Consider the following 25,871-nt stretch of genomic DNA (forward strand, 5'->3'; position numbering starts at 1 on the left):
ATACGTCTCATTTAAACAACTACCGTATTTTCCGGACTATAAGTGGCACCTTTTTTCATAGTTCCAGCCGGGGTGCGACTTATACTTATATTCATACTTATAAGTCGCACTGGAGTATAAGTGTAAGTATATATGTTTTTTTCTTCTCCATTATGCATTTTCTGGCTGGTGCGACTTATACTCGGGAAAATACGGTAAATCTCGTTATGTATTAGTTAGACACCGACCGTTTTGGGACGGAGCGGCGTTTGCTCCCGAGGTCAGTAAACACATCTTCACAAACACAAACTTTTTGGCCCAAACTGTGGAAACTTCTGGCGAGTGCAGTACAAACATGGCCCGTTAAACGTCCTCTCTTTGTTTGTGTACGAGCTGAGGGTTTGAAGGTCGCAGCTGCGGAGGAGGAGGAGGAGGAAGTACAAACGCTCGTGACCTCTGACCCCCGGCCGTGTCATCATGTGAAAATATCAGACGCACTTCCCCGTTTCTGCGGAGACCAGAGCGTGACGGAACCCACGGGCGAGACAACGTCGTGAGTTCAGTTCGGTCGTGATGAGTGGGATTATTGCTTGTGGTTATTATTCTGAAAACATAATATCCAGTGCGGGCGCTCGCCATGACTCTGAGAACTGAGCACAGCAGTTACCAGAGGGTCAAACAAGCAATACACAGATCATTTACCAAGAAGAACAAGAAGAAGGGTTAGGGTTAGAGAAGGAAAGAAAAGGGAAAGGAAGAACAAAAACAACAACAATTTGAACAAAAACAACAAGTAGAAAATAAACCACAAGAACAAAAACAACAACAAGTAGCACAAAAACCAACAACAACAACAAAAAGAACAACAAGTAGAACAAAAACAAGTAGAGCAAGAAGAACGAAACCAACAACAAGTAGAACAGAAACAAGAAGAGCAATAAGAACAACAAGTAGAACAAAAACAAGAAGAGCAGTAAGAACAACAACAAGTAGAACAAAAAACAACAAGTAGAACAAAAACAACAACAACAAAAAACAACAAGAGCAAAAACAACAAGAAGAACAAAAACAACAAGTAGAACAAAAACAACAACAAGTAGAACAAAAACAACAACAAGTAGAACAAAAACAACAGGAAGAACAAGAAGAACAAAAAGAACAAAAACAACAATTAAAGCCGCGGAGCGGCAATGATGGCTCTCGCCACCTGCGCGACCGCCATTCCGTGCGACCGCTTCACTTGTCCAGAGGACGTACACCAATTTGAGGCCAGTGGGCGTAACGCCCTAGGAGTTTGTTAAAGTTTGACGTGAACCAAATTGCTGACTGAGCGTCCTTTTATTATCAAAGGACTATAAGATATTATTTTATTGTCCCACATGGGGAAATTTTATTGGCGGCCATAGGGTTAGTCTGGGGGCGTGGTCACAATAATTGTTTAACATCAGAAACAAACATAGGACTTTGAACAAGTTCTTTAGGCTATCATCTGTCACTGTCAGGCTATGTCAAAATAAAACGTCGTCGTCGTCGTCGTCGACGATGTACCTGTATCTTTAGACTTTATTCTTTAGACTTTATTCTTTAGACTTTATTCTTTAGACTTTATTCTTTAGACAATCGTCTGTCACTGTCAGGCTATGTCAAAATAAAACTCCTTCTGTATCTGTAAAACACAGAGGCCTTTATTTTGTAAGTGCCACAGGCGATCCAGGCACCTTCTGCACTGACCTGAGCAGGGAGAAAGGGAGAGAGAGAGCCTCTGTAACCTGGCTGCACCCCCTCCTCCCTGTACCTCCATCACCTAGCAACAGAGACCCGCCGCTAATGCTAACGCTAACTCTAATGCTAAGACTGCGGCACGAGAGGAAATGTCCCATCAAAATAAAAGGAGGTGAAAGCTTTCGTTGCGCCCCTGCTGGCCAATTGTGAAAATACACAATATCGGCAATGCACTTTTTTCATGGCGTCTCGAGGAGAATATAATCCATGAGTTTCAATCAAATCAGATGTTGAGTTTTTCACACAATGGGTAGGGGGCGCTACAGAGTAAATTTGTTACATGGGTATTAATTATTTCCACTCAGACCATAAAAACGCATTAGTGAGTGAAATATGATTTCCGTAGATCAATTCCATTAGACGTGACTTGTCCTTGAAAAAAACAGGAAATTAAGCCTTTTTTGAGGGCGTGTCACGCGGAGACCGTAAAGAATATCAACATTCTTTTGAATATTTGTCAAATTTCAATGTCTTTAGAAGAAAAAAGTCAAGCGTGGCAGTCCCACTTTGAGTCAACATGGCTGACTTCCTGTTTATCATAGAGCGATGCTGCCAGGTGTGTTTTACTCCTCAAAAGGTCAGAGGTCAAAGGTAGCTCTATCACTGTCCCAAGTCTCATGTGCCTAGGCCAAAGATTAAGCGTTTTATGTTTTGTTTTTTTTGAACTAGTCGGCACTGTTGTGACGGGCGTTCTCACAAACTCCATTTTATTGGAGTTCGGGCCGAGCCGATCGCGTCTATGTCCCCATGTGTGACCTATGACCCCATGTGTGACCCATGACCCCATGTGTGACCCATGACCCCATGTGTGACCCATGACCCCATGTGTGACCTATGTCCCCATGTGTGACCCATGTCCCCATGTGTGACCCATGTCCCCATGTGTGACCCATGACCCCATGTGTGACCTATGTCCCCATGTGTGACCCATGTTCCCATGTGTGACCCATGTCCCTATGTGTGACCCATGTCCCCATGTGTGACCCATGTCCCCATGTGTGACCTATGTCCCCATGTGTGACCCATGACCCCATGTGTGACCTATGTCCCCATGTGTGACCTATGTCCCCATGTGTGACCTATGACCCCATGTGTGACCTATGACCCCATGTGTGACATTCATCAATGTCAGGGGGTCAAAAATGCAAGAGTTGTGGCAAAATTACCATGCAAAACTATAATAAGAATAATAAGAAACCATAACAAGAACAATGTCTCGATCCATTCCATTCTGGAAGGCAAGTAGAACAAAAACAACAACAAGAAGAACAAAAACAACAACAAGAAGAACAAAAACAAGAAGAGCAAGAAGAACAAAAACAACAACAAGAACAAACAAATAGAACATTTCTGCTTGCGAAGAGAACATCACAATTTAACGTTTAGTCACGATTATTGACCAAACACTAGTAAAATCGTTTTTAGATCAGGTTTATTATGTCAAACCCTCTGAAAGATAAATTAAAGTTAATGTGACATAAACAGTCAGATATAAATGCTTTTTAGAGCATAGATTGAACTTAATATTGCTGCTAAAATGGTCACAATTATCACTTTTTTAATACTTACGTTAATATAGCGTAATGGATCATCACGAATAAGTGAATAATAATCTCAGAAGAACATGGATTTTTTTAGAAATTTAACCTGAAAAACTACAAGGAATACATGAAGAGATTGTGCTTAACATTACAATGTTCGATTCCACAACATTTCATTTCTGGTAACTATAAAGACCCTTTCATTTTTCTTTGCACAAATATTGAAACAAATAACAAAAAAAACAACAACAACAAAATAAGAATAAAATAAATGGGTTAAAATTGGATCTTAAATTGTTGATGGCCGTGACCCTCTATATCAGAACACAAGAGCTATGTATTTAAAAGAACTGTCATTATGTGTTGTAGATTTGGTTTTATTTTGGCGGGACAGAAGTTGTCGTAGTATTTTCCGCATTGGTGAAATCCAGTTTGTAATTGCAGTATCCACACAACAGTCTCTGGAGTCGGGGCCATGGAAACGCTGAGTGATCAGGGAGCAGAACAGGCTCGCTGACAAAGATATTTATAACTTCTCTCACACAAAAAGCCGGCTTTCCTTAGTCATCTTTGACGTGCCTGATGTTGTCGACCAGGAGGCACGTCACAGGAAAATGAATAACATATTATTCAATCACTTGTTTTAGTAACAGTTTAAGTCGAGCTGTCACTGTTCATCGAGTTTTTGTCCTTTAAGTCGCGTTTGAGTTACTTTAGCTCACGTTTATGTCATTTTAAGCCAAGTTTTTGTCCTTTAAGTCACTTTATGTCACTTTTAGTCACGCTTATGTCACTTGTAGTCATGTTTTTGTCCTTTGAGGCACGTTAAGTCACTTTTAGTCACCTTTTTGTCACTTTTGGTCACGTTTTAGTCACTTTAAGTCGGGTTTTTGACACTTTTAGTCGCGTTTTTGACACTTTTAGTCGCGTTTTTGTCACTTTAGCTCACGTTTAGGTCACTTTGAGCCAAGTTTTTGTCCTTTAAGTCGCTTTATGTCACTTTTAGTCAGGCTTATGTCACTTTTAGTCGCACTTTTGTCACTTTTAGTCACACTTTTGTCACTTTTAGTCGCACTTTTGTCACTTTTAGTCGCACTTTTGTCACTTTTAGTCGCACTTTTGTCACTTTTAGTCGCACTTTTGTCACTTTCCGTTGCATTTTTCTCGCTTATTTGTTTCTGAACATGTTTTTACAGATCAAAACTTCATAGATAGCAGTTTTTGTATGCAGAATAAAGCCAGACATTTTGTTGTTTGTGGAGGAAATCATTGCAATTCAAAAACAGCGCTTTGCCAACGGCGCCCGTTCACATTGCGATTTCGATTGGATTTTGACTCATTCCACAGTGCTAACGTAACTGTGTATCACGCTTCAAAATGTATTCCTGCGACAGGCCAAGAGCAGAACGAGTGAGAGAGAGAAAGAGAGGGAAGAGAGGGAAGAGAGAGAGGGAGGGAGGAGTGGACGGACTCTGTTATTATGTCACAGGCTAAAAAAAGGTGCAGCCGCAAAATTACAAAGAGAAGTAGAAGAGGGCACTCCCAGGCGTGTGAGCCAAAATATCACTGCAGCGACAACAAGTTATTTACAAGTAAAAACCTGCGTAGAGAGAAACTACTACTACAATTACTACTACTACTTCTACTACTGCTGCTAATGCTGTTTGTGCTACTACTAGTGTTGTCACGATACTAAAACTTCAAACTTAATGTTGATTCATGTACAAGCGCGATACTGGACACAAATTTGAATGTGATTATAATGAAAAAATAGTCCTTTTTGATACAACATAATGTGGTTTTCTTTTTGTAAAGGTTTTTGGCCTGTAGGCTTTATTAGACAGTGTGAAATGGGGGATGAGAGAGAAGGGAAGACGTGCAGTAAATTGCGTCGGGATTCAACCAAAACTATTCTTAATCGATTGCAAGAAATTTGGACCAAATTTGTCTCATGGAATTTTTTTATCAGTATTAATACTTGTTCAAATGAGTTGTTTTGATACTAGTTATAATTTGGATTTAGTATCAACAAACCGACTTAAAGGATTGAGATGTATCAGAAAATGTATAAAATTTCCATTGTCGTTTGGAGCTATGAAACATTTGAATTTTGACTGTATTGTCTGTACATAAAACTGTTAAAAATTAACTCAAAAAGAGACTTTTAAACATCTCAATTAGTGATTAGAAAGTGCCATTTAAGCTATTTTGTGTGAGTGGGCAATATAATCGCAATTTAGATACATTTGAATATTGAGTTGATCGTTTATAGTGAAAAACATCCATCCATTTTCTACCGCTTGTTCCCTTTCGGGGTCGCGGGTGACTGGAGCCTATCCCAGTGACTTCGGGCCTTAGGCGGGGTACACCCTGGACAGTGGCCAACTCGTCGCAGGGCCAACACTAGTGAAAAACAATTGCTACAAAATTTGATATTTTTCTGCACTAAATTTACTGACATTTCACATTTGTCAGATAATTAAACCTCAAATAATCAGTTAAAAGACAAATTTTGACACATTTCTGTTCAATTGGCGTAATATCAGATGAATATTGTTAAGAAAAATCACAACGTTTGCGTAAAACAATTGCAATATTAGCCGTTTTTTCCACACGTGCACCTCCACATACTACAGTACTACTACATACAAATCTTTCCAATTTCTGGCCTCTCCCTACAGAGTCGTGTATGTTTAAGTGTCTATGGAGCCTATAAATAATGGTGTACAATGGACAAAGCAGCTCTGTGTTTCACTCTGGTGGTAAACTGTAGGAAAAACATTACGCTTTGGCAAAAAGGAAGCGCGTGTAATGGAAAAACACATCATTCCGTTTCAAAAAGAACTCAAATATTCAAGGTGTAGCAAAAGGACACAATGAGAATCCGCCTCTGCTCTCGAGCTAACTTCATGTCCTGTAGTATAGACCCTTTAATATGCTCCGTCGCCAGAGTGTTAAACATTCCAGAAAGGAGGCGACTGTAGTAGTGGATTGTAACCCATTTCAATGAGTTTTCATTGAAATGGGCAAAAGTGTTTATAACAAAAGATAAGCAACGACTCTGAATTTCCAGGGTAGAAATCAGTTTGTTTGCGTTTCTATTACAAAGAGTGGGAAAAAAATACTATTTCCTAGCCTCGGAATTGCATTTGAGCTTCATGAAACGTATAAATTGTGGCAGAATTTGTAATATGTATGAAGTATGAATACTCACATTTCTGTGAGTATTCATACTTTCACCCTCTCCTTTTTGAACATTTATTGTATTGTATTATTTTTTATATATATTGTAATGTATTATATGTATTTATTTATCATGCATTTTTTATTGTGTATTTATTTATTATGTATTTATTTATTTTTTATTTAAAAAAAAAGTATTAATTTTATCTTATTTCATTTATTTTTATCATGAGTGCTACGAAATAACAATGTTAATGGTTTAAAAGCTACAATTACATAAAGAAATTAAAGCCGCAAGCGGCATCCAACGACGCCTTCCGACTCTGCGCTTTTGACTTGATAAAGATGGCGCCCTTATTGTGTGTTGAATAAAAAAAGAACTTGACAGACGGCGACACATTGGACATGGCCAATCCAGTGCAAATGAACACAAGTGTCAGTCAAATTTGCTGCGCCGCCGCACAGAGACCGTAGCACTTGGAATAAAAATATGGATAACTTTTGATGCCCCGCTTGTGTAGATGATTTTTCCCAAAGTAAAGCTTGATCGAGCTATTGCCCACGGAGGAGTTTGTTAAAGTGTGAAGCGTAAATGTGAACATTTCAAGGATTTGGCGTTTTTCCCATTTGTGACAGTATATTTGCAGCTCCACGGCACAGAGACCGTACCACTTAAAATCAAAATATGGATAACTTTTGATGCCCCGTTTGTGTAGATGATTTTCCCCAAATATGAGCTTTATCGGGCAATCGGCCTAGGAGGAGTTCGTTAAAGTGTGAAGCGTAAAAATGTGGTGATTTTAGAGATTTCGCTGTTTTCCCATTTCTGACATATATTTGCGGGTCCGCCACACAGAGACCGTAGCACTTAGAATCAAAATATGGATAAGTTTTGATGCCCCGCTTGTGTAGATGATATTCTCCAAATATGAACTTGATCGGACAATCGCCCTAGGAGGAGTTCGTTAAAGTGTGAAGCGTAAAAATGTGGTGATTTGAGCGATTCTACGATTTTCCCATAAGGATAACATGGGATGTTTCTGTCAACGCTACGGTTACGCCGTACAAAATATGACTTTGGCTCTCATACTTTTATGATCAGGATGGCAAATTAGAATTTTGTTCAAAATATCATGTCATTTGGAAAAACTCTATTGTTTATAGGCCACTCTGAAGGCCAAATAGTCAGAATTCTGGGAAACGTTTGCGGCTCCGTCGCACAGAGACCGTAAAAGCTATCCTTAAAATTTGGATAACTTTAGATGCCCCACTTGTCTAGAGGACGTACACCGATTTTGAGGTCGGTGGGCAAAACGCACTAGGAGGACTTCGTTAAAGTGTGAAACAGAAAAATGTGGATATTCGAGAGATTTAGCGGTTTTCCCATAGGGATAACATGGGAGGTTTATGTCATCGCTACGACTACGCCGTAAAAATTAGGGCATTTGTCTGATTGGCTTTTTTGATCGCGACGCCAAAATAGAATTTTGGGTAAAGTTTAGAAAATTTTGGTAAAACTAATTTTTGACCTTCAATGTTAATTTAAAGGTCACTCTGTAGGGGGCGCTATCGCGCCCATTTCAATTTTGTCATCATAAACTGGTCCAAACTAGAAAGTTGAACAACTGAATCAAATTTGGTCCTAATCGGACTTGTTTTGATCAAATGGGAACAATTTTTAGATCTGCAATATCCCAAAATAAGTTGTCCAACTTTGCGGCTGCGCCGCACACAGACCGTAAAAGGTATCTCAAAAAATTGAATAACTTTAGATGACCCACTTGTCCAGAGGACGTCAGCCGATTTTGAAGTCGGTGGGCAAAACGCCCTAGGAGGAGTTCGTCAAAGTTTGACGTGAACAAAATGGCTAACACAGCGTGTTTTCATTTTCAAAGGAAGATGGCGGGCATAGGGTAATTCTGGGGGCGTGGCCACAATAATATTTGTTTTTTGTCCTCACAAGAGGAATGCGTGTTCCGAATTTCGTAGCTCTACGACAAAGTTGACCTCCGGGCGTCTCCCATAGGCGCAATGTATTTTGACTTTTGTCGGTGGCGCTGTCGCGCCATTTTTTAACGAAAAAAAAAATGGCCCAGAAAAAACAAAATTTTTCGCCGATTTTGAATTTTGGGTAAAGTTTGGTGAGTTTTTGAGCATGTTCAGGGGGTCAAATTAGAGCTCAAAAAGCAGAAGAACAAGAAAAATAATAAAAATAATAATATTTTTAGCAAAAACAATATAGCCGTTTCCACTATAACAACAAATTATACATCGTTTGAAAGCTCTAAGCCTTCCCCATGCCGCCATGGGGTGGAATCATCATTACGAGCGCTTACGCGCTCGTCACTCCCCATTCCGTCGGGATGCCCCGCCCACTCCCCATAGACTTCCATTGATTTGAGCAGATACAAGCATGGCCCATGCCTGCGGCATGGATTCTCGCGTACAGGACAATGCCAGGAGGGTTTTTGGAGGAATGCAGCGCTTCGCGCTGCTGTTGTCAACAATTTGTGAATGGGCTACGCCCATTCACAAATTGTTGACTATTTCTGTCATAGCAGGAGTAAGTATGCATGATCCATGCCTTCGGCATGGGCTAGTTTACTGTACTTGCCAGGGGCGACGGGGTCAGACAGTTGCAACGCTGCCTTCGGCAGCGTTGCGGGAGCAATAGGCCCTCCGCCCTGCTGGGGCTCGGGCCTAACAATGAGTAAACGTGTTTGAAGCAGGCTCTGACATCACTCACACGCCTCTAGGTTTTAATTTGCCAAAACAGTGTTGATCTTTCATAATTTGTGATATCCTGAAGTTAACGATATTATGTTCCACTTCACTTTTGACTCCATTCAGGGATTTAAAGATCTTTACGTCCATAAATCTCTTTAGACTTCCTCTTGTGGGCTCTTTCTGCTCCCGTCAGCTCCATCGTCGTTTCCCTTTAAATCCGTTTATCTTCCCCGGTGGTGTCGTCTCGTAATAAACTTTTGGGACTCTGCGACTGGCCCACTTCAGACGTTCCCCTTAGGCCCCCTTAGGGCCCCGGTCCACAATCACCCCATTATTGTGAGCGCACTGTAAACGCTTTGTTAATGTTAAGAGTCAGCGGGAAAACACGGCAAGAACATGACCGATTATTTTCACGCGTTGTGTAAGAGCTCGAGTCGCGGCCCTCCGAGACGGGCCGCGGCGGCCCTCCGAGACGGGCCGCGGCGGCCCTCCGAGACGGGCCGCGGCGGCCCTCCGAGACGGGCCGCGGCGGCCCTCCGAGACGGGCCGCGGCGGCCCTCCGAGACGGGCCGCGGCGGCCCTCCGAGACGGGCCGCGGCGGCCCTCCGAGACGGGCCGCGGCGGCCCTCCGAGACGGGCCGCGGCGGCCCTCCGAGACGGGCCGCGGCGGACCTCCGAGACGGGCCGCGGCGGACCTCCGAGACGGGCCGCGGCGGACCTCCGAGACGGGCCGCGGCGGACCTCCGAGACGGGCCGCGGCGGACCTCCGAGACGGGCCGCGGCGGACCTCCGAGACGGGCCGCGGCGGACCTCCGAGACGGGCCGCGGCGGACCTCCGAGACGGGCCGCGGCGGACCTCCGAGACGGGCCGCGGCGGACCTCTGAGATAGTTTTGGCCGGGGTGCAACTTATACTTATATTTATACTTATATACTTATAGTCTGGAGCGACTTATATGTGATATTAGTCATTATTTTCACACTTGCAACCGCATTTCATACTCCAGTGCAACTTATATGTGTTTTTTTTCTTCTCTTTTAGGCATTTGAGGCATAAGGTACTTATACAGAACCGGTGGACCAAACGGACGAAAAATAGGGACTCAAAACATCTCGCCAACGGATCGAAATTTGAGTTGAATTACAATTGTTCAGTTATTCTACATATTTATATCTGTATATTTATAGAGAAATGCTAAAAACTTTGTGGGATTCTTAATTTGAGTTAATTGTTCACTGTCTGTATCAAATAGATAATAAAATCAATAAAATGGGAGTTTATGTATACAAATGTTGTTCAATCCAATAAATAAATGTATTAAAAGAACACATTTTAACCAGCCAGAGATGACCAAAGGGCTGAACAATACCAATAACAACAACAACAAAATAGCATTTACAGTCGAGTAAAACCACAAAAATAAAGCAATTCAAAGCTTGCAAAACTTATTTTCAAAACTTATTTTTTCCCCCTAAACTTATTCAACAACTCCATGCCTTTCAGAATGTTTATAGACGTCTAAAAACCAAAAAGGTCAGCAGTCTTCTTTACGAAACCATTGATTTTGTGGTTTACAGATGACTTTGTTTTACCTAAATAACTTTTAGACTTTACCATTTGAAAACTGCAGCAGCTTCAATTTGGATGTGATTGTGATGTTTTTGCGTTTTGGGCTAAACCAGGTCAAACCGAGGACCAAACTGGACCTAATCCAGCACCAAACCAGCACAAAACCCCGTCTGAAGCAGCTTTGTTTAACGCTGCTGACCGGGAACATCCCACAGCAGTAGCACTAAACCAGCACTAAACCAGCACTAAACCAGCACTAAACCAGCACTAAACCAGGACAAAACCAGGACTAATCCAGGACTAATCCAGGACTAATCCAGGACTAAACCAGCACTAAACCAGCACTAAACCAGGACAAAACCAGGACAAAACCAGGACAAAACCAGGACAAAACCAGCACTAAACCAGGACAAAACCAGCACTAAACCAGCACTAAACCAGCACTAAACCAGCACTAAACCAGGACTAAACCAGGACTAAACCAGGACTAAACCAGGACAAAACCAGCACTAAACCAGGACAAAACCAGCACTAAACCAGCACTAAACTAGGAATAAACTAGGACTAAACCAGCACTAAACAATGACTAAACCAGGACTAAACCAGGACTAAACCAGGACTAAACCAGGACTAAACCAGGTCCAAACAATGACTAGACCAGGACTAAACCAGGACTAAACAAGGACTCAACAAGGACTAAACCAGGACTAAACCAGGACTAAACCAGGTCTAAACAAACAATGACTAAACCAGGACTAAACCAGGACTAAACCAGGACTAAACAAACAATGACTAGACCAGGACTAAACAAGGACTATAAAAAGGGATAAATGCACGCACGCAGTACCAACACTGGACTAAACCGGGACTAAAAGAATAAACCAGGACTTAACCAAGACTAAATCAGGACTAAACCAAGACTAAAACAGGACTAAACCAGGACTAAACCAGGACTAAACAAGGGACGAACGCAAGCACAAGCCTGCAAATGTGAAAATGAACACTTGTGGATTCAAACAATGGGTTGAATGGTTTTTGTGAGCTCTATGAACAAGTTAAAAGATTTAAAATGTGAGTGAAAAGCATCTATTTATATTGTGAATGTAGAAAGTGGCACAAAGCTGAATAAATGACAGGGTTTTGTATTTTGTATGTGAGAATCTCTTCTGTTGTTGAATGCTATTGTATGGCCTCATGTGTATTTAGCCAACAGGTGTTTCTGCCTAAGCCCCGCCCCCTTCTGCGCCAAAGCCCCGCCCCTCCTGCGGGACAGACAGGTAACGACACACCTGAGCCGGCTGAACCGCACACAGAGCAGAGCACACGCCTTTCTATTCAAACCACTCAGACTGGCATTCCTCATGGAGACGCACAACAATGACCTCATTTTCTCACCAAGGCCTGGTTTAGTCTTGGTTTAGCCCTGGTTAAGACCTGGTTAAGACCTGGTTAAGACCTGGTTAAGACCTGGTTAAGACCTGGTTTGGTCCTTGTTGGCAAAACAACAAAATAAAATATGAATTGGAAAATATGAATTCATAATATGAAATACATTGTCAACCAAATAAAGTTTGGAAAATTGTGACTGATAGCTTCTAAACAGAGAATATGTACGAATAAATTGTATTATTGAGGACAATTTGATGTAATAATGCTGCTGTCTTGTGCGTGTGCATTTATAGTCCAGATAACGATTACGATGATCAATGACGATGATTACGATGGTTGCAGTCCTATAGTCCGGCTGTAGACTGGGGGTTACTAAATTGTTCATAAATTGTACAAAACAGCCAAGCAAAAATTCAAGTACTACACTACACAAAGAGGAGATCTTGAGTAACTAAACGATCAATAAAATTACAATAATGGACCATTATTGGACCATGGACGAAAATGGAACAAAATTTGGATTCAAAAAAATGATCTCATATTCATAAAAGCCAATAAATCACATAATTATTCATTTAAGTCGACTACTGTATGATCATTACCATCAAAGCCCGACACTTTACCTCATAATTCAACTTAATGTAATGCCTTTAGTCAACAATTAACAATTTCATATTTATAATTGTGAATTGTCATATTTTAATGGGAAATGACAAAAATTGTACATTTATAAAATTGCACTTGATAAGATATACATGGAATCACTATTAGTCATCAACTACCTGTATAAAAAGCATATTTAATAGTATGAATTGCATTTCTGGGCTCTTATTTGAACTTAAGGCAACTTCACACTTATTTGGTCCAGGTTTGATCACAGATTTTAGTCCTAGTTTAGAAAATTTCATCCGGATGCAGCCCATTTTCATCCAGATGCAGCCCATTTTATCCCATATTCACACACATTGAATACATTTTTAAAAATGTGTGCCTTTTTAAAAAGTCGGACACTGGAATATGACAACTGCAAGGTCCCCGGATCACGTTCTGTCTGATATTTAAACCATGTAATGATTCACGGTTTGGATATCTTTCGGGCGCTCTTTAAAGTTTAGACTGACCACAAATAACAGCGTGCCCAGAATAGAGCCTTGAGGTACACCCTAATTAAATGTCGTTTTCGGCCTTTCCACTGCCAAACCCACTTCAAACAACTACCCCAATGTAAAAGTAATATGATTTTAATGATTACAGTACACAGTATAAGTAGTAGGCCTACTTTTTCAGACTGTAGGAAGCAAAAAGGTAGTTTGGCTGTAGTTAGTAGTGGAAGACACAATGATTCAGAACATACCTTAAAGACTTATTTCATTTCACAAGCTCTTCCGTAGACTAAATATCACTTTTCAGCTTCGTAAACAGTCAAAAATATATGTTAATACAACTAAAGCCTATTCAAGCCTAGAAATAAATCCAAATGGAAGGCTCTAGATTGTTATTAAACTACAGAAAAGCAAATTGGATGACTAGATTGATGACTTTTGGAATGTTATAGCTGTTATGCAATGTTATAGATGCTGAAAATGGCAAGAACGTGAAGGAATAGTAGAGAAGAATCTACTTAAATAATGAAAAAATCTACTTAAATAGTGAAAAATCTACTTAAAGTTATGTATAAACTGGTTAAAATGGACAACGTGAGTTTTGATTTGTTGTTTTTAAGTGTGTTTACAGCGTTCAAACAGCAGCACGAGGCGTAAAAAGTATTAGTAGGTGAATAAAAGAGTTAGTAAAAGGTATAGTTTGGACGTGATGGGTGAGAAAACGCACTTTAAACCCGGTAGGAGTGCACCTTTGTGGCTTTACCTGCAAACCAGGAACTTCCATGGTGAACGCGGATTCCTGCTTCAACTTTCACGCCGCTCTCCGCCCGCCTCCGCCACGTTTATCCGGCGATTTTAACGCGTTTTCAAGGCAATAATCCCCCCGTCGGAACAGGTCGAAAATCAAAAAAGTGCGGATATCCCAAATGCGAAGTCCGAGGAGATGTGACGCGGCAAAGTGGCGACGGGAGACGCGCGCGCGGAGCTGCTGCGACGAGCTGCGAGGACGAGTGGAGAGAAAACAGAGGCACCGCCCACTTTCAGGGAGGAGCCAGAGGAGCTGCGTCATTCAGCGGAAACGCGGAAAACGCAGCGTGTCGCGCCATCTGCTGGACGATTAAGATAAGATAAGATAAGACAATCCTTTATTGTCCCACATGGGGAAATTTCATTGGTGCAACGCAGGTAGATACAGAGGTAGATACAGAAGAACAGATCACTTATAGGAAGTCTGAAAAACACTTTCAGTAGAAGATCTCCTATAAATAAATAAAAAACTCCCATAGACAAATAAATAAATAAATAAATACATAAATACCATTGCATGTGATCACGACAGTAATTGCACATGAATATGTGTCACGACAGCACATAGATTGCACATGAATTTCACAGTAATTGCACATGAATTGCACATGAATTCCAACAGCAATTGCACATATGACAGAATTGCACATGGTTAGGTCAGTATTGCGAGTGTTCAGTACTAACAGTGTTTGTTATAAAGTCTGACAGCAGCAGGAAGGAAAGACCTGCGAAACCTTTCCTTCACACATCGAGGGTGGATCAGTCTCTCACTGAAGCTGCTCTCCAGAGCGGAGAGAGTGTCCAGCAGGGGGTGACACTCATGGTCCAGCATAGATGTGAATCTAGCCAGGACCCTTCTGTCCCCCACCTCCTGCACCGAGTCCAGAGCACAGCCCAGGACGGAGCTGGACTTCTTGATGACTCTGTCCAGCCTCTTCCTCTCCCTCTCTGTGATGCTGCTGCTCCAGCAGGCCACACCTACAGGAGCTGATGCCACCACAGAGTCGTAGAAGGTCTTCAGGAGTGGCCCTGTCACTCCAAAAGACCTGAGTCTCCTCAGGAGGTAGAGCCAACTCTGGCTCTTCCTGTACAGTGCGTCTGTGTTATGAGTCCAGTCCAGTTTGTGGTTCAGATGAACACCCAGGTACTTGTATGAGTCCACTCTCTCAATGTCTCGTCCCTGGATGTTCACTGGTGAGGGGGCAGTGGGGTGGCGTCTGCGGAAATCCACCACCATCTCCTTGGTCTACCCCGCGTTGATGAGGAGGTGGTTCCGCTGACACCAGTCCACAAAGTCCTGCGCCAGTCCTCTGTACTCCTCGTCATCGTCGTCCGTGATGAGTCCGATGATGGCAGAGTCATCAGAAAACTTCTGCAGGACACAGCTGTCCGTGTCATGTCTGAAGTCTGCAGTGTAGAGGGTGAAGAGAAAGGGCGGGAGGACAGTGCCCTGGGGCGCCCCCACACTGCAGGTCCGAGTGTCAGACACACAGTCCCGTGCTCTCACAAACTGGGGTCGGTCTGTGAAGTAGTCCAGGATCCACTCTGCCAGGTCATACTCCACACCAGCCGTCTCCAGCTTGTCCCTCAGGAGCAGCGGCTGGATGGTGTTGAAGGCGCTGGAAAGATCGAAGAACAGGATCCTCACAGAGCTGCCAGGCTTTTCCAGGTGAGAGAGAGAGCGGTGCAGCAGGGAGATGACGGCGTCCTCCACTCCGATGCCAGACCGATATGCAAACTGCAGCAGGTCCATGGCTGAGCTCACGGTGGAGCGGAGGTGGTCCAGGACTAGCCGCTCCAGTGTCTTCATCAGGTGGGACGTGAGAGCCACTGGCCTGAAGCTGTTGAGGTCTTTGGGGCGCGGTGTCTTAGGCAGAGGTACCAGACAGGAGGTCTTCCAGACCTGTGGTACCACCCTCAGCTTCAGGCTCATGTTGAAGAAATGCTCCATAACTCCACACAGTTCATCTGCGCAGGACTTTAGGAGCCTGGGGCTGATGCCATCAGGTCCTGCTGCCTTCCTCACTTTAATCCTCTTCAGCTCACTCCTCACCTGTGCTGCTGTGACAGTCAGTGGTTGGCAGGGGGACCGTGTGCTGGGGGGATGGGTGAGTCCAGGCGAAGTGGGGAGCTGATGGTCCGGGGCAGATAAGCGAAGAGGAACAGATGCTGGGCATTGTCCAGCTGTGGAAAAGGGAGCATGCAGCTGTGCAGGGGGAGGGGCGGGTGACCGATCAAACCTCAAGAAGTGAGCATTTAAATCATTCACCCACTGTAGATCCCCCTCTGTCTGGGCAGGGGGGATTTTGAAGCCCGAGATGGTTTTCAGGCGCCTCCACACTCCCTGAATGTTCTTTTGCTGCAGCTGCTCCTCCATCCTCCTCTTGTAGCCGGCCTCAGCCTGCCTGATCTTCCTCCTCAGCTCCTTCTGCACAGTCCTCAGCTCCTCCTTGTTCCCTGACCTGAAGGCTCTCTTCTTCTCCTTCAGCAGAGCCTTCAGTTCACGGTTAATCCATGGCTTGTTGTTTGGAAAACACCGCACCGTCCGGGAGGGAACAATGTTCTCAAAACAGAAGTTGATGTAGTCCGTGATGCACTCTGTGATGGTGTTGATGTCCTCCCCATGTGGGTCATAAAGCTCAGTCCAGACAGTGGTGCTGAAGCAGTCCCTCAGAGCCTCCTCGCTCTCAGCAGACCACATCCTCACCTCACGGGACAGCACAGGCTGCCTGCGCACGATGGGTTCATACACAGGCCTCAGATGTACAAGGTTGTGGTCCGAGCTGCCCAGGGGAGGGAGGGGGGAAGAGGAATAAGCCTCCTTGGTGTTGGCAAAAAACAAGTCCAATGTTCTATTGTTTCTGGTGGGGCAGGTAACATACTGGGTGTATGTTGGTAGAACAGAAGAGGGAGAAGCGTGGTTAAAGTCACCAGAGACGAGGAAGAGAGCCTGTGGATGCTGTGTTTGCAGCCTACAAGTGCAGGAGAGCAGTGCTTCACAAGCATTTGATTGTGGGATTTAAATGTGTATATTATGAGTCATCTTTTTTGGAATTGCGCTGTTGTTAAAAAACGTTTGGAAAGACTGTGAAGGTTGTTTTGTGTTTTTGTTACGACTTTTTTTTTTTTTTTTACATCGAATTTTATTTTTTTGACATCGTATTTTTTTGACCTAATTTTTTTTTTTTACATCGATTTTGTTTTTTGACATCGCATTTTATTTTCGATCAAATTTTTATTTATTTTTTACATTGTATTTTTCGTCGTCATCGTATAGAATTTTTTTTGACATTGAATTTTTTTTTTTGACATTGAATTTTTTTTGCATTGAATTCTTATTTTTTTACATTGAATTATTTTTTTTGACATCGAATTTCATTTTTTGACATTGTATTTTATCGTATTTATATACAATGAATATATTTACTAGATTCGATGTCAAAAAATGAAAATTTCTACGTCAAAACACAAAATAACCTCAATAAAAGACTGTTTACAATTTATAATACTTCACATTGAATCCGACTTTAGATTAAAATTTGAACATATAATTTTTGGTTTTCATGACACAAATATGGATATATAGTAAGAAAATGGCAATTAATTTAATTCTTATATTTGTCAAATTCTACATTCATAAAAGTACTTTTTCATCATCGGCATCCCTTTTTCGTCCTGGTCTCATTAAACAAATTGAATCATTATTTGCTCACCATCTCCAAAAGTTTAAACCAAAAAGCCGAGCCAACTTATGAAAATTGTATGTCTCTAATTGTTTTTATGTAGAAAGTTTAATTATAATTGTAATATGCCCCCCCCCCCCCCCCCCCCCCCCCCGCATTCCTTTAACTGTGATATTGTTTGTTATAAATGTTTCGTTATAAAGAAACTTGACTATAATAAATACAAAAATTAAAAAGCATTTAAATATGTTTATTTTACAGTTAAATTTGAGAAAAACAACGTTTTGACTCTCATCCAAGAATCTCATTTGGGTTTTTTTATCCTGTAAATTGTTTGGAGCATAAACTTGTCCTCTGCATTCCTTACGTCTTGGTTATTTGATATAAATTAGTAAATACATTTTTGGGACGTTTATTTGAAGTTTATCTCCGATCTGACGTCACAGACAGCGACGTAGGACAGGAGGCGTCTGCGCGTGACGTCACCCGGAAGCGCAGTCAGGGGGGGCGGCGCTGGAGACAAGATGGCGTCGCTCCGCTGTCGGCGCGATCCCTGCGGCGTCATTTGTCTGATTTTAACTTACTTCAGCGTGTTTTACGCGGACTACGTGGTCATACAGTACGTCGTCATCCCCGCGTACTCGGACAGGTCTGTGATGTGCGCTTTTATTCACGTTTAGTGCCTCAAAACTGAGCGTTACGTCAGTGGCCATTCATTTGACAGCAGCAAACAGACAGACAGACACTAGCGTCTTCCTCCGCCGCCGCCGCAGCTCCATCAGCACTTCTCAGATCATACTTATCCCTAAACTCGTCTTTTCTGTCATTAAAACAGGCTTCCGGGTTTTTAAAAAGGCATCTATGTCTGAGTTTGGCTTCAAAATGACACTGTAAACACGTGTTGCTGCTTTGTTTACCATTTGCATTTGTTTTTGTGTCACAGTGACGGTAGATCACATATACCTGCGCCAACAAGACTCCAAATGTAGAACTATTTCCTTCTCAGAGTTGAATTTATAACCAAATCTATTTTAAAATGTGGCTCAATGTAGTTTAATTTCCCTGTATTTCTACTTATTGCATTAGTTCCTGTATTTCTACTTATTGCATTAGTTCAGTTCCTGTATTTCAACTTATTGCATTAGTTCCTGTATTTCTACTTATTGCAGTTGTGGGGTTAAACGACTCGGATAGAGCAGGAATCGCCCCAAAATGACGACACGTGTAAAATGTGTGTTTTAAACGATAAAACGGATGTAGTTGTTATAATGAAGTGACATTATTTTAGCTGCTTCGCTGTAAAAGTTTGTAAAAAATCTCATCTTAACAGGCCTTTTGCAAAGAAAGTGACGAGACTTAGACTTTATTGATCCACAAGAGACACAGTAGTTAACACATTGCAATATATACATATAAAATAATAATTACATTTAAAAATATTCAATGTTGCAAAACAAATACTAAAAAATGAAGACAATTAAGACTAAGCAATCAATCGAAAGAATAAACGCTCAATTAATCCGTTTTAAAAATAATTGTTAGTTGCAGCCTAAGTTTTAATTATATAGAGATTCATCAATTATTGTTATTATTCACATTGCGCACAATTAAAATACAGTAGCCATGGAAACAAAAAACCTCCTGGCTACAGCAAAGAAAACATACTTTATTTTTCGGACTATAAGTATTTATACTTATATACTTATACTCCGGAGCGACTTATATGTGACATTATTTGTTAATTTTATACTTACTGCCGCATGTCATACTCCAGTGCGACTTATATATGTTTTTTTCTTCTCTTTTATGCATGTTTTGGCTGGTGCGATTTATACTCTGGTGCGACTTATACTCTGGAAAATACGGTACTCGTGATAAATCTTTAGCTCCCACATATCGTTCTGTCAGGCATGTATGCAGAGCCAGTACAGTAATGACCGTTGACTTAACTCTCTGTTCTGTTTGCGTCACTGCTTTGCCGCACTTCTTTTGTCACACGCTGCACTTTTTTGTGTTTTCCTCTGCTCGTCCAGCGTGTGGTGCGCTCTCCACGGCGCCGTCTTCAACCTCATCCTGCTGCTGCTCCTCGCCTGCCACTCCAAAGCCGTCTTCTCGGACCCGGGTAAACCCTTCGCGCTTTTCAGTTACACGGCAACAACAACAGAACATGGCAACACAACACTGTCAGGATGTCAACGGCAAAATATCACATCTTTGCGTTAAAGTTTTAATTGTACAGGATTATTAGAGTTATTCTATTAAGAAGGTTTTTACAAGAGTTTTTTTGTTTATTTTTTTGAGTTCTTCTATTCTTTTTTAAACTTCCTATAAGTTATCTGTCCTTTTCCTCTATATCTACCTGTGTTGCAACAATGAAATTTCCCCATGTGTGGACAATAAAGGAATTTCTTATCTTATCTTATCATATTGTCACGGCAACCAAGTTCACGTTCATTGACATTGTTTAAATGTTTGCTTTTCTTGTATGAGACTCGCTTTATGGAAATTAAACTTTCTTAACAATAAAATAAAGTTAAAAAAGGCATTTATTTACTTTATTAATTCAACCATTTACCAATACATCGACATACACATCCATACACTAACACTTACACTCACACAGTACCATAACAGTACAACCAAATACTTTAATTAGAACATAACATTCCCAAAAAATTCTATATTTTATAAGTATTTCTCCTCTCACATCCCTTATCCTTTTATATTCACTTTCCCTTCTCGCTCTTCTACAGAAAAAGTTAAATTTTGGTGTAAATCTAGTTTTATTTGGCCGTGCCTATGACAATGAAATACTTTTGTCTGTTTTTTACTTTTTAAACACCATGTTAATTTTTTTTAAATTAATTTGTCTATATTTATTTACACTGCGTTGTGTTTTTTATGTGTATTTAACGTTGTAAATCACTTTGAATTGCACTTTTGTACAAATTGTGCTGTATAAATAATAATAATTTGATTGATTGATATTTTATACTCCCTGTCTCCCAGTGTTAATAAGAAAAATAAATAAAAACACAATAAAGTCAATGTGGCATAAATGTACAGACTAAAGGCAAAACATCACATTCAGATTGACTTTTTGGAGTATTCATTGAAGTTCTTTTTTACCTCTCGCAATGATTTTTAATTTTTTTTTGCCATCAGTTCTTACATCTTGATCTAAACCACAATTAGCTGAATAATCTTGACATTCTTATTAGAGGTTTGTTCAATTTATATATATATTTCTTTTTCCCCAGGGATGGTGCCTCTTCCAGAAACCGCCATCGACTTCTCCGATCTGCGCTCTCAGTCGTCTCGAATGAACGAGCGGGTCAGTGTCCACCGTCACATTACATACGCTGTAAAATAGACGTACGGTATTTTCCGGACTATAAGTCTCACTGGAGTATAAGTCGCATTTTTTGGGGAAATTTATTTGTTAAAATCCAAGACCAAGAACAGACATTTCAATCTTGAAATTAATTTAAAATAATAACAGATGAGAGAACATGGTGAATAGGTGTACGTATGCTAACGCTAACACCTTCAGCTACATGAGGCACAGACAGAACTGTGGTAAGTGTCTGGTATGTTAACGTAACATATGAACAGTTATTCAGATAACTATAGCATAAAGAACATGCTAACAAGTTTACCAAAGCATCAGTTTTACCCCAAATCACTAAATCCATTGAATTCTTCTTCCTCTGTGTCACTTCTAAACAACTCCACAAACTCCAGAGGAAGAGGAAGTGCAGATTCTTCTTCTGCGTCGCTTAGAGCCTAGAGCGCCCTCTTGTGGTTGTCAGTGTGAAAATAATCAACTTGTGCCATGCGGTTGCCAGTGTGAAAATAACAAATAATATCACATATAAGTCACACCCCGGTCAAAACTATGAAAAAAGGTGCTACTTATAGTCCAGAAAATACGGTATATACTGTAATTCACCTTGTTCTATTGGTAGATCAAGGTGGTTGTGGTTCGGTGCTCAGAACTCATCTGTACCAAATAAAACCGCAGCACGCACTCGTATCGTTCTTCTTGCGTGATTATATATCGGTTACGCCCACAATAGTAAAAATAAATGGTCGTGACTTGTGCGTTTCAGGGCTGTGAAGGCTGGACCGTGTGCAGCCGCTGTGAGACGTACAGACCGCCGCGAGCGCACCACTGCAGGGTCTGCCAGAGGTGCATCCGCCGCATGGACCACCACTGCCCCTGGTACTACGGCAACGGCAACCCGGCCCCCTCTTACCCTCCGCTCGCCTCACTCCGCTCCTTGTATATTATGATGTCTGTCTTCTTTTGTTTTGCAGGATCAATAATTGCGTCGGGGAGCTGAATCAGAAGTACTTTATCCAGTTCCTTTTCTACACAGGTCAGTCACGAGCGGCGTTGCTAAGCGTCGCTAAAATTATTGCCATTGGTTCTGTAAACGTAATATTTTTGCTTATGATGTTAAACAGATATTTTAAACAATTTATATAGGCTAAAACTATGACTAAACGGCTGTAAAGTGCCAAAAACTGAATAGAGTTTACATGTTAAAGGACACATATTATGCTAAATTGATTTACCTCATTATAAATACACCTGGAGTTCACGCTTGTTTCATGAATCCCGCTGAGAAAACACAATTTTTCTATTTTGTGTCATCATTATGTCGACCGGCGAGATCCTCTGAGCCGTTTTTAAGTCCGTGAATCGTCGTGAGCATTTCTCTGGTCCAATCACGTTAATTATTACCGTTTGCAAGCTAATTAGCACGTTTGGGGGGGGAAACATTTGTAATTCCCTGTGCAGCCAGTAGATGGAGTTCTATCTCAATTCTTGTGGTAAATAATTTGAAGTAATGGCTCCTTTTTGTAGATTTTATTTAATTTTTTTCAGTTCTAAAACGGTAGATGCCAGCGTGTTTAAAGGACAACAATACAAAAATGCGTAATAATTGTCCTTTAAAAAGCATGTCATTTTTTATTGCAACTCAAAAGTTAGCTTAGAAAAAAAAAAAAAGAGAGAGAGAGAGAGACACGCAACAAACCTCCGTTACTGTCCCAGGTATGGCCAGCCTGTACTCCCTGGTGCTGGTGGTGTCGGCGTGGGTTTGGAGGATCCGGAGCGAGCGAGAAGGCGAGTCGGAGAAAGAGACGGACGAGTCGCCGAGCAAACACCTGATCGTGTGAGTCCGGATCACGGTGTCGGCCGCACGATGAATGTCAGCGCTTTGTCCGAACCTCCTGCCGAGAACGTCCGCGTGTCTTATCGAGGTGTTATTATTCAGGGGTTTCAGCTTCCTGTCGTACGCGTTTTTCCCGCGTTTTCCTTTTATAAATACCGTAGTTTCTGAACTATAAGTCGCACCGGAGTATAAGTCGCACCAGCCAAAAAATGCATAATAGAGAAGAAAAAAACATATATAAGTTGCACTGGAGTATGAAATGCGGTTGCAAGTGTGAAAATAACAAATAATATCACATATAAGTCGCTCTGGAGTATAAGTATATAAGTATAAATATAAGTCGCACTTCGGCCAAAACTATGAAAAAAGGTGCGACTTATGGTCCGGAAAATACAGTATTTACGTGTTTCAGCTCCCTGTTGTACGCATTTTTCCGCTTTTTCACGTTACAAATATGTATAAAATGTTGTCGTAAATGGGTAATTGTCAATGCGATGGTCCTGATTTCTCACCATTCTGACATAAAACTGTAATTGAATAAATGCGAGATGGATACGTCCAACTTTCGGTCAGGAGGTGGCGCACACTCCACCAGAAAGCACGCATAGTTCAGCTTTAATACAGTTTGATCAAAACTATATATACGTTTGATTTGACTGTATGGCTCTGTGCTTCAGGGCTCACTACATCATTCTTCTGGTGGAGTCGGTGCTGTTTGGAGTCTTCGTCATGGTGATCTTCTACGACCAGGTAACGCTGCGTGACTGCGGATTTAAAGTGACGTACGACAGGTTTTAACTACTAACTTTGACTTTATTTGGTGTGTTTATAACCATTGTACACATAAATGATAGTTTTACACCGATTGGGCAGGTGTTTGTGGAGAAAAGGTTGAAAAAGCTGTAGACAATGACAGGAAGTGACATCACACCTGGGACACTCAAGTTTATGCAGAATTTACACAAAAGAAACAACTTTTTTGACTCTCTAAACATCAATTCAACAAAATAAAGTCGCTCTCATATATTTATATTTGTGAAATAAAAAGGTTTTGCCCAGTGTTTGCTGGGTAATTTCCTTCTGTGACGTCATCAATTACAAACTTATAAAACCCCAAAAATGTGCTATTCTGCGAAAAAAAATAATAATGTTTTTTTGCAAATTTTTTAAACTTAACAGCGCTTCGGTTCAATGACTCGTCCGACCTGTCAGAGGCACCTTGAGTACACAACTTTTACTTTTGCCCTCTTTTCGAATGCCTTTCCAGAGGGTAATTGGGTCATTTCCAAGTGTGGTGACATCAATTACAAACATGAAATTATAAACCTAAAAAACTTGGAATTCTTTGATTTAATTGTATTATTATTTTAAATTCCAAATCTATATATCTGAACTGCATTTTAGTTCAATGAGTCATCTGACCTGTAGGGGGCGCTTTAAACAGTGTGTGCAGGTGCTACTTTAAGGGCTCATCTTTATACCTATCAATCACTGGACTAATAAAACATATTTCGGTGCAGATTGGACGTTTCAATCTAATTTCCTGTGGCGCCTCCCCCTTATCGTGGCTGCAGTTCTGTCAGATGTCCAGCAGGCGTCGCTATCGCTCCCGCCTTAACGTCCATGCGTTGTTTCCCGTCCTCAGCTGGTGTCCATAATCACAGACGAGACTCCCATTGAACAGATGAAGAACAGGCTGATGCTCAAAGACAGAAGCTCCGCCTCCTCTCCCGCGTCGCTGTCGCAGGCGACCAATCACACGCCCCACACCAGGAAGCCCAAACTCGCCCTGCTGCGGGAGGTCTTCGGCCGAGGTGCGTCGCGTCAAACGCATTTGTTCAGAAACATTTAGCTGTTTATTACTTACTATTCATTTGTTTCGATTCATTTATTAATTTTTAATACATTATCGACCAAATAAGATTCTTAGAGCCTATTTTAGAGCCTGCTTTTTAGAGCCTGCTTTTTAGAGCCTGCTGTTTTAGAGCCTGCTTTTTAGAGCCTGCTTTTTAGAGCCTGCTGTTTTAGAGCCTGCTGTTTTAGAGTCTGTTTTGGAGCCTGTTTTTAGAGCCTGCTTTTTAGAGCCTGCTGTTTTAGAGCCTGCTGTTTTAGAGCCTGCTTTTTAGAGCCTGCCTTTTAGAGCCTGCTTTTTAGAGCCTGCTGTTTTAGAGCCTGCTTTTTAGAGCCTGCTGTTTTAGAGCCTGCTTTTTAGAGCCTGCTTTTTAGAGCCTGCTGTTTTAGAGCCTGCTTTTTTAGAGCCTGCTTTTTAGAGCCTGCTGTTTTAGAGCCTGCTTTTTAGAGCCTGCTTTTTAGAGCCTGCTTTTTAGAGCCTGCTGTTTTAGAGTCTGTTTTGGAGCCTGTTTTTAGAGCCTGCTTTTTAGAGCCTGCTGTTTTAGAGCCTGCTGTTTTAGAGCCTGCTTTTTAGAGCCTGCTTTTTAGAGCCTGCTTTTTAGAGCCTGCTGTTTTAGAGCCTGCTGTTTTAGAGCCTGCTTTTTAGAGCCTGCTTTTTAGAGCCTGCTGTTTTAGAGCCTGCTTTTTAGAGCCTGCTTTTTAGAGCCTGCTGTTTTAGAGCCTGCTTTTTAGAGTCTGTTTTTAGAGCCTGCTTTTTAGAGCCTGCTGTTTTAGAGCCTCCTGTTTTAGAGCCTGTTTTAGAGCCTCCTGTTTTAGAGCCTGTTTTAGAGCCTGTTGTAGGAGAGCGCACTTGTTTGTCAGTGTTTGCGTTTGCTCTGGTCCAGGCTCGGTGCTCTTCTGGCTGTTCCCGCTCCACACCAGTCCTCCCACCGTCGGCGGCATCACGTACTCCGCCCTGCCTGACTACGACGTCTGACCTCTGACCTCTGCGGCGGTGACCTCTGCGGCGGTGACCCTGGCGGTGACCCTGGCGCACTGACAGGTTTTTTATTTTTCACGAGAGATGTGTGAACC

The 25,871-nt window shown here is 41.7% G+C and overlaps 2 protein-coding genes across 2 annotated transcripts in view; one reads left to right on the forward strand and one right to left on the reverse strand.

The window, feature by feature from the left end:
* stk26 (serine/threonine protein kinase 26) overlaps positions 1-14,134 on the reverse strand; it is a 42,205-nt gene extending 28,071 nt beyond the window's left edge. Inside the window, exon 1 of the mRNA XM_072458963.1 lies at positions 14,037-14,134. Within this exon, the coding sequence (XP_072315064.1) occupies positions 14,037-14,057 (21 nt within the window). The 5' untranslated portion in view covers positions 14,058-14,134. The remainder of the gene's footprint in view (positions 1-14,036) is intronic.
* Positions 14,135-18,270: 4,136 nt separating this feature from the next.
* Positions 18,271-25,788, forward strand: LOC140371718 (palmitoyltransferase ZDHHC3). Its single transcript, XM_072458908.1, has 9 exons — positions 18,271-18,412; positions 19,797-19,885; positions 21,024-21,097; positions 21,876-21,988; positions 22,084-22,145; positions 22,826-22,946; positions 23,624-23,696; positions 24,592-24,760; positions 25,682-25,788. Exons 1-9 carry the CDS (start codon positions 18,288-18,290, stop codon positions 25,771-25,773), a joined length of 918 nt encoding a protein of 305 aa, XP_072315009.1. The 5' UTR covers positions 18,271-18,287; the 3' UTR covers positions 25,774-25,788.
* Positions 25,789-25,871: the final 83 nt, after the last annotated feature.

This window comes from Eucyclogobius newberryi, unplaced genomic scaffold (genome assembly GCF_026437365.1).
Source record: "Eucyclogobius newberryi isolate DKJ021-1_F unplaced genomic scaffold, fEucNew1.0.hap1 SCAF_22, whole genome shotgun sequence".
NCBI classification, from domain to species: Eukaryota; Metazoa; Chordata; class Actinopteri; order Gobiiformes; family Gobiidae; genus Eucyclogobius; species Eucyclogobius newberryi.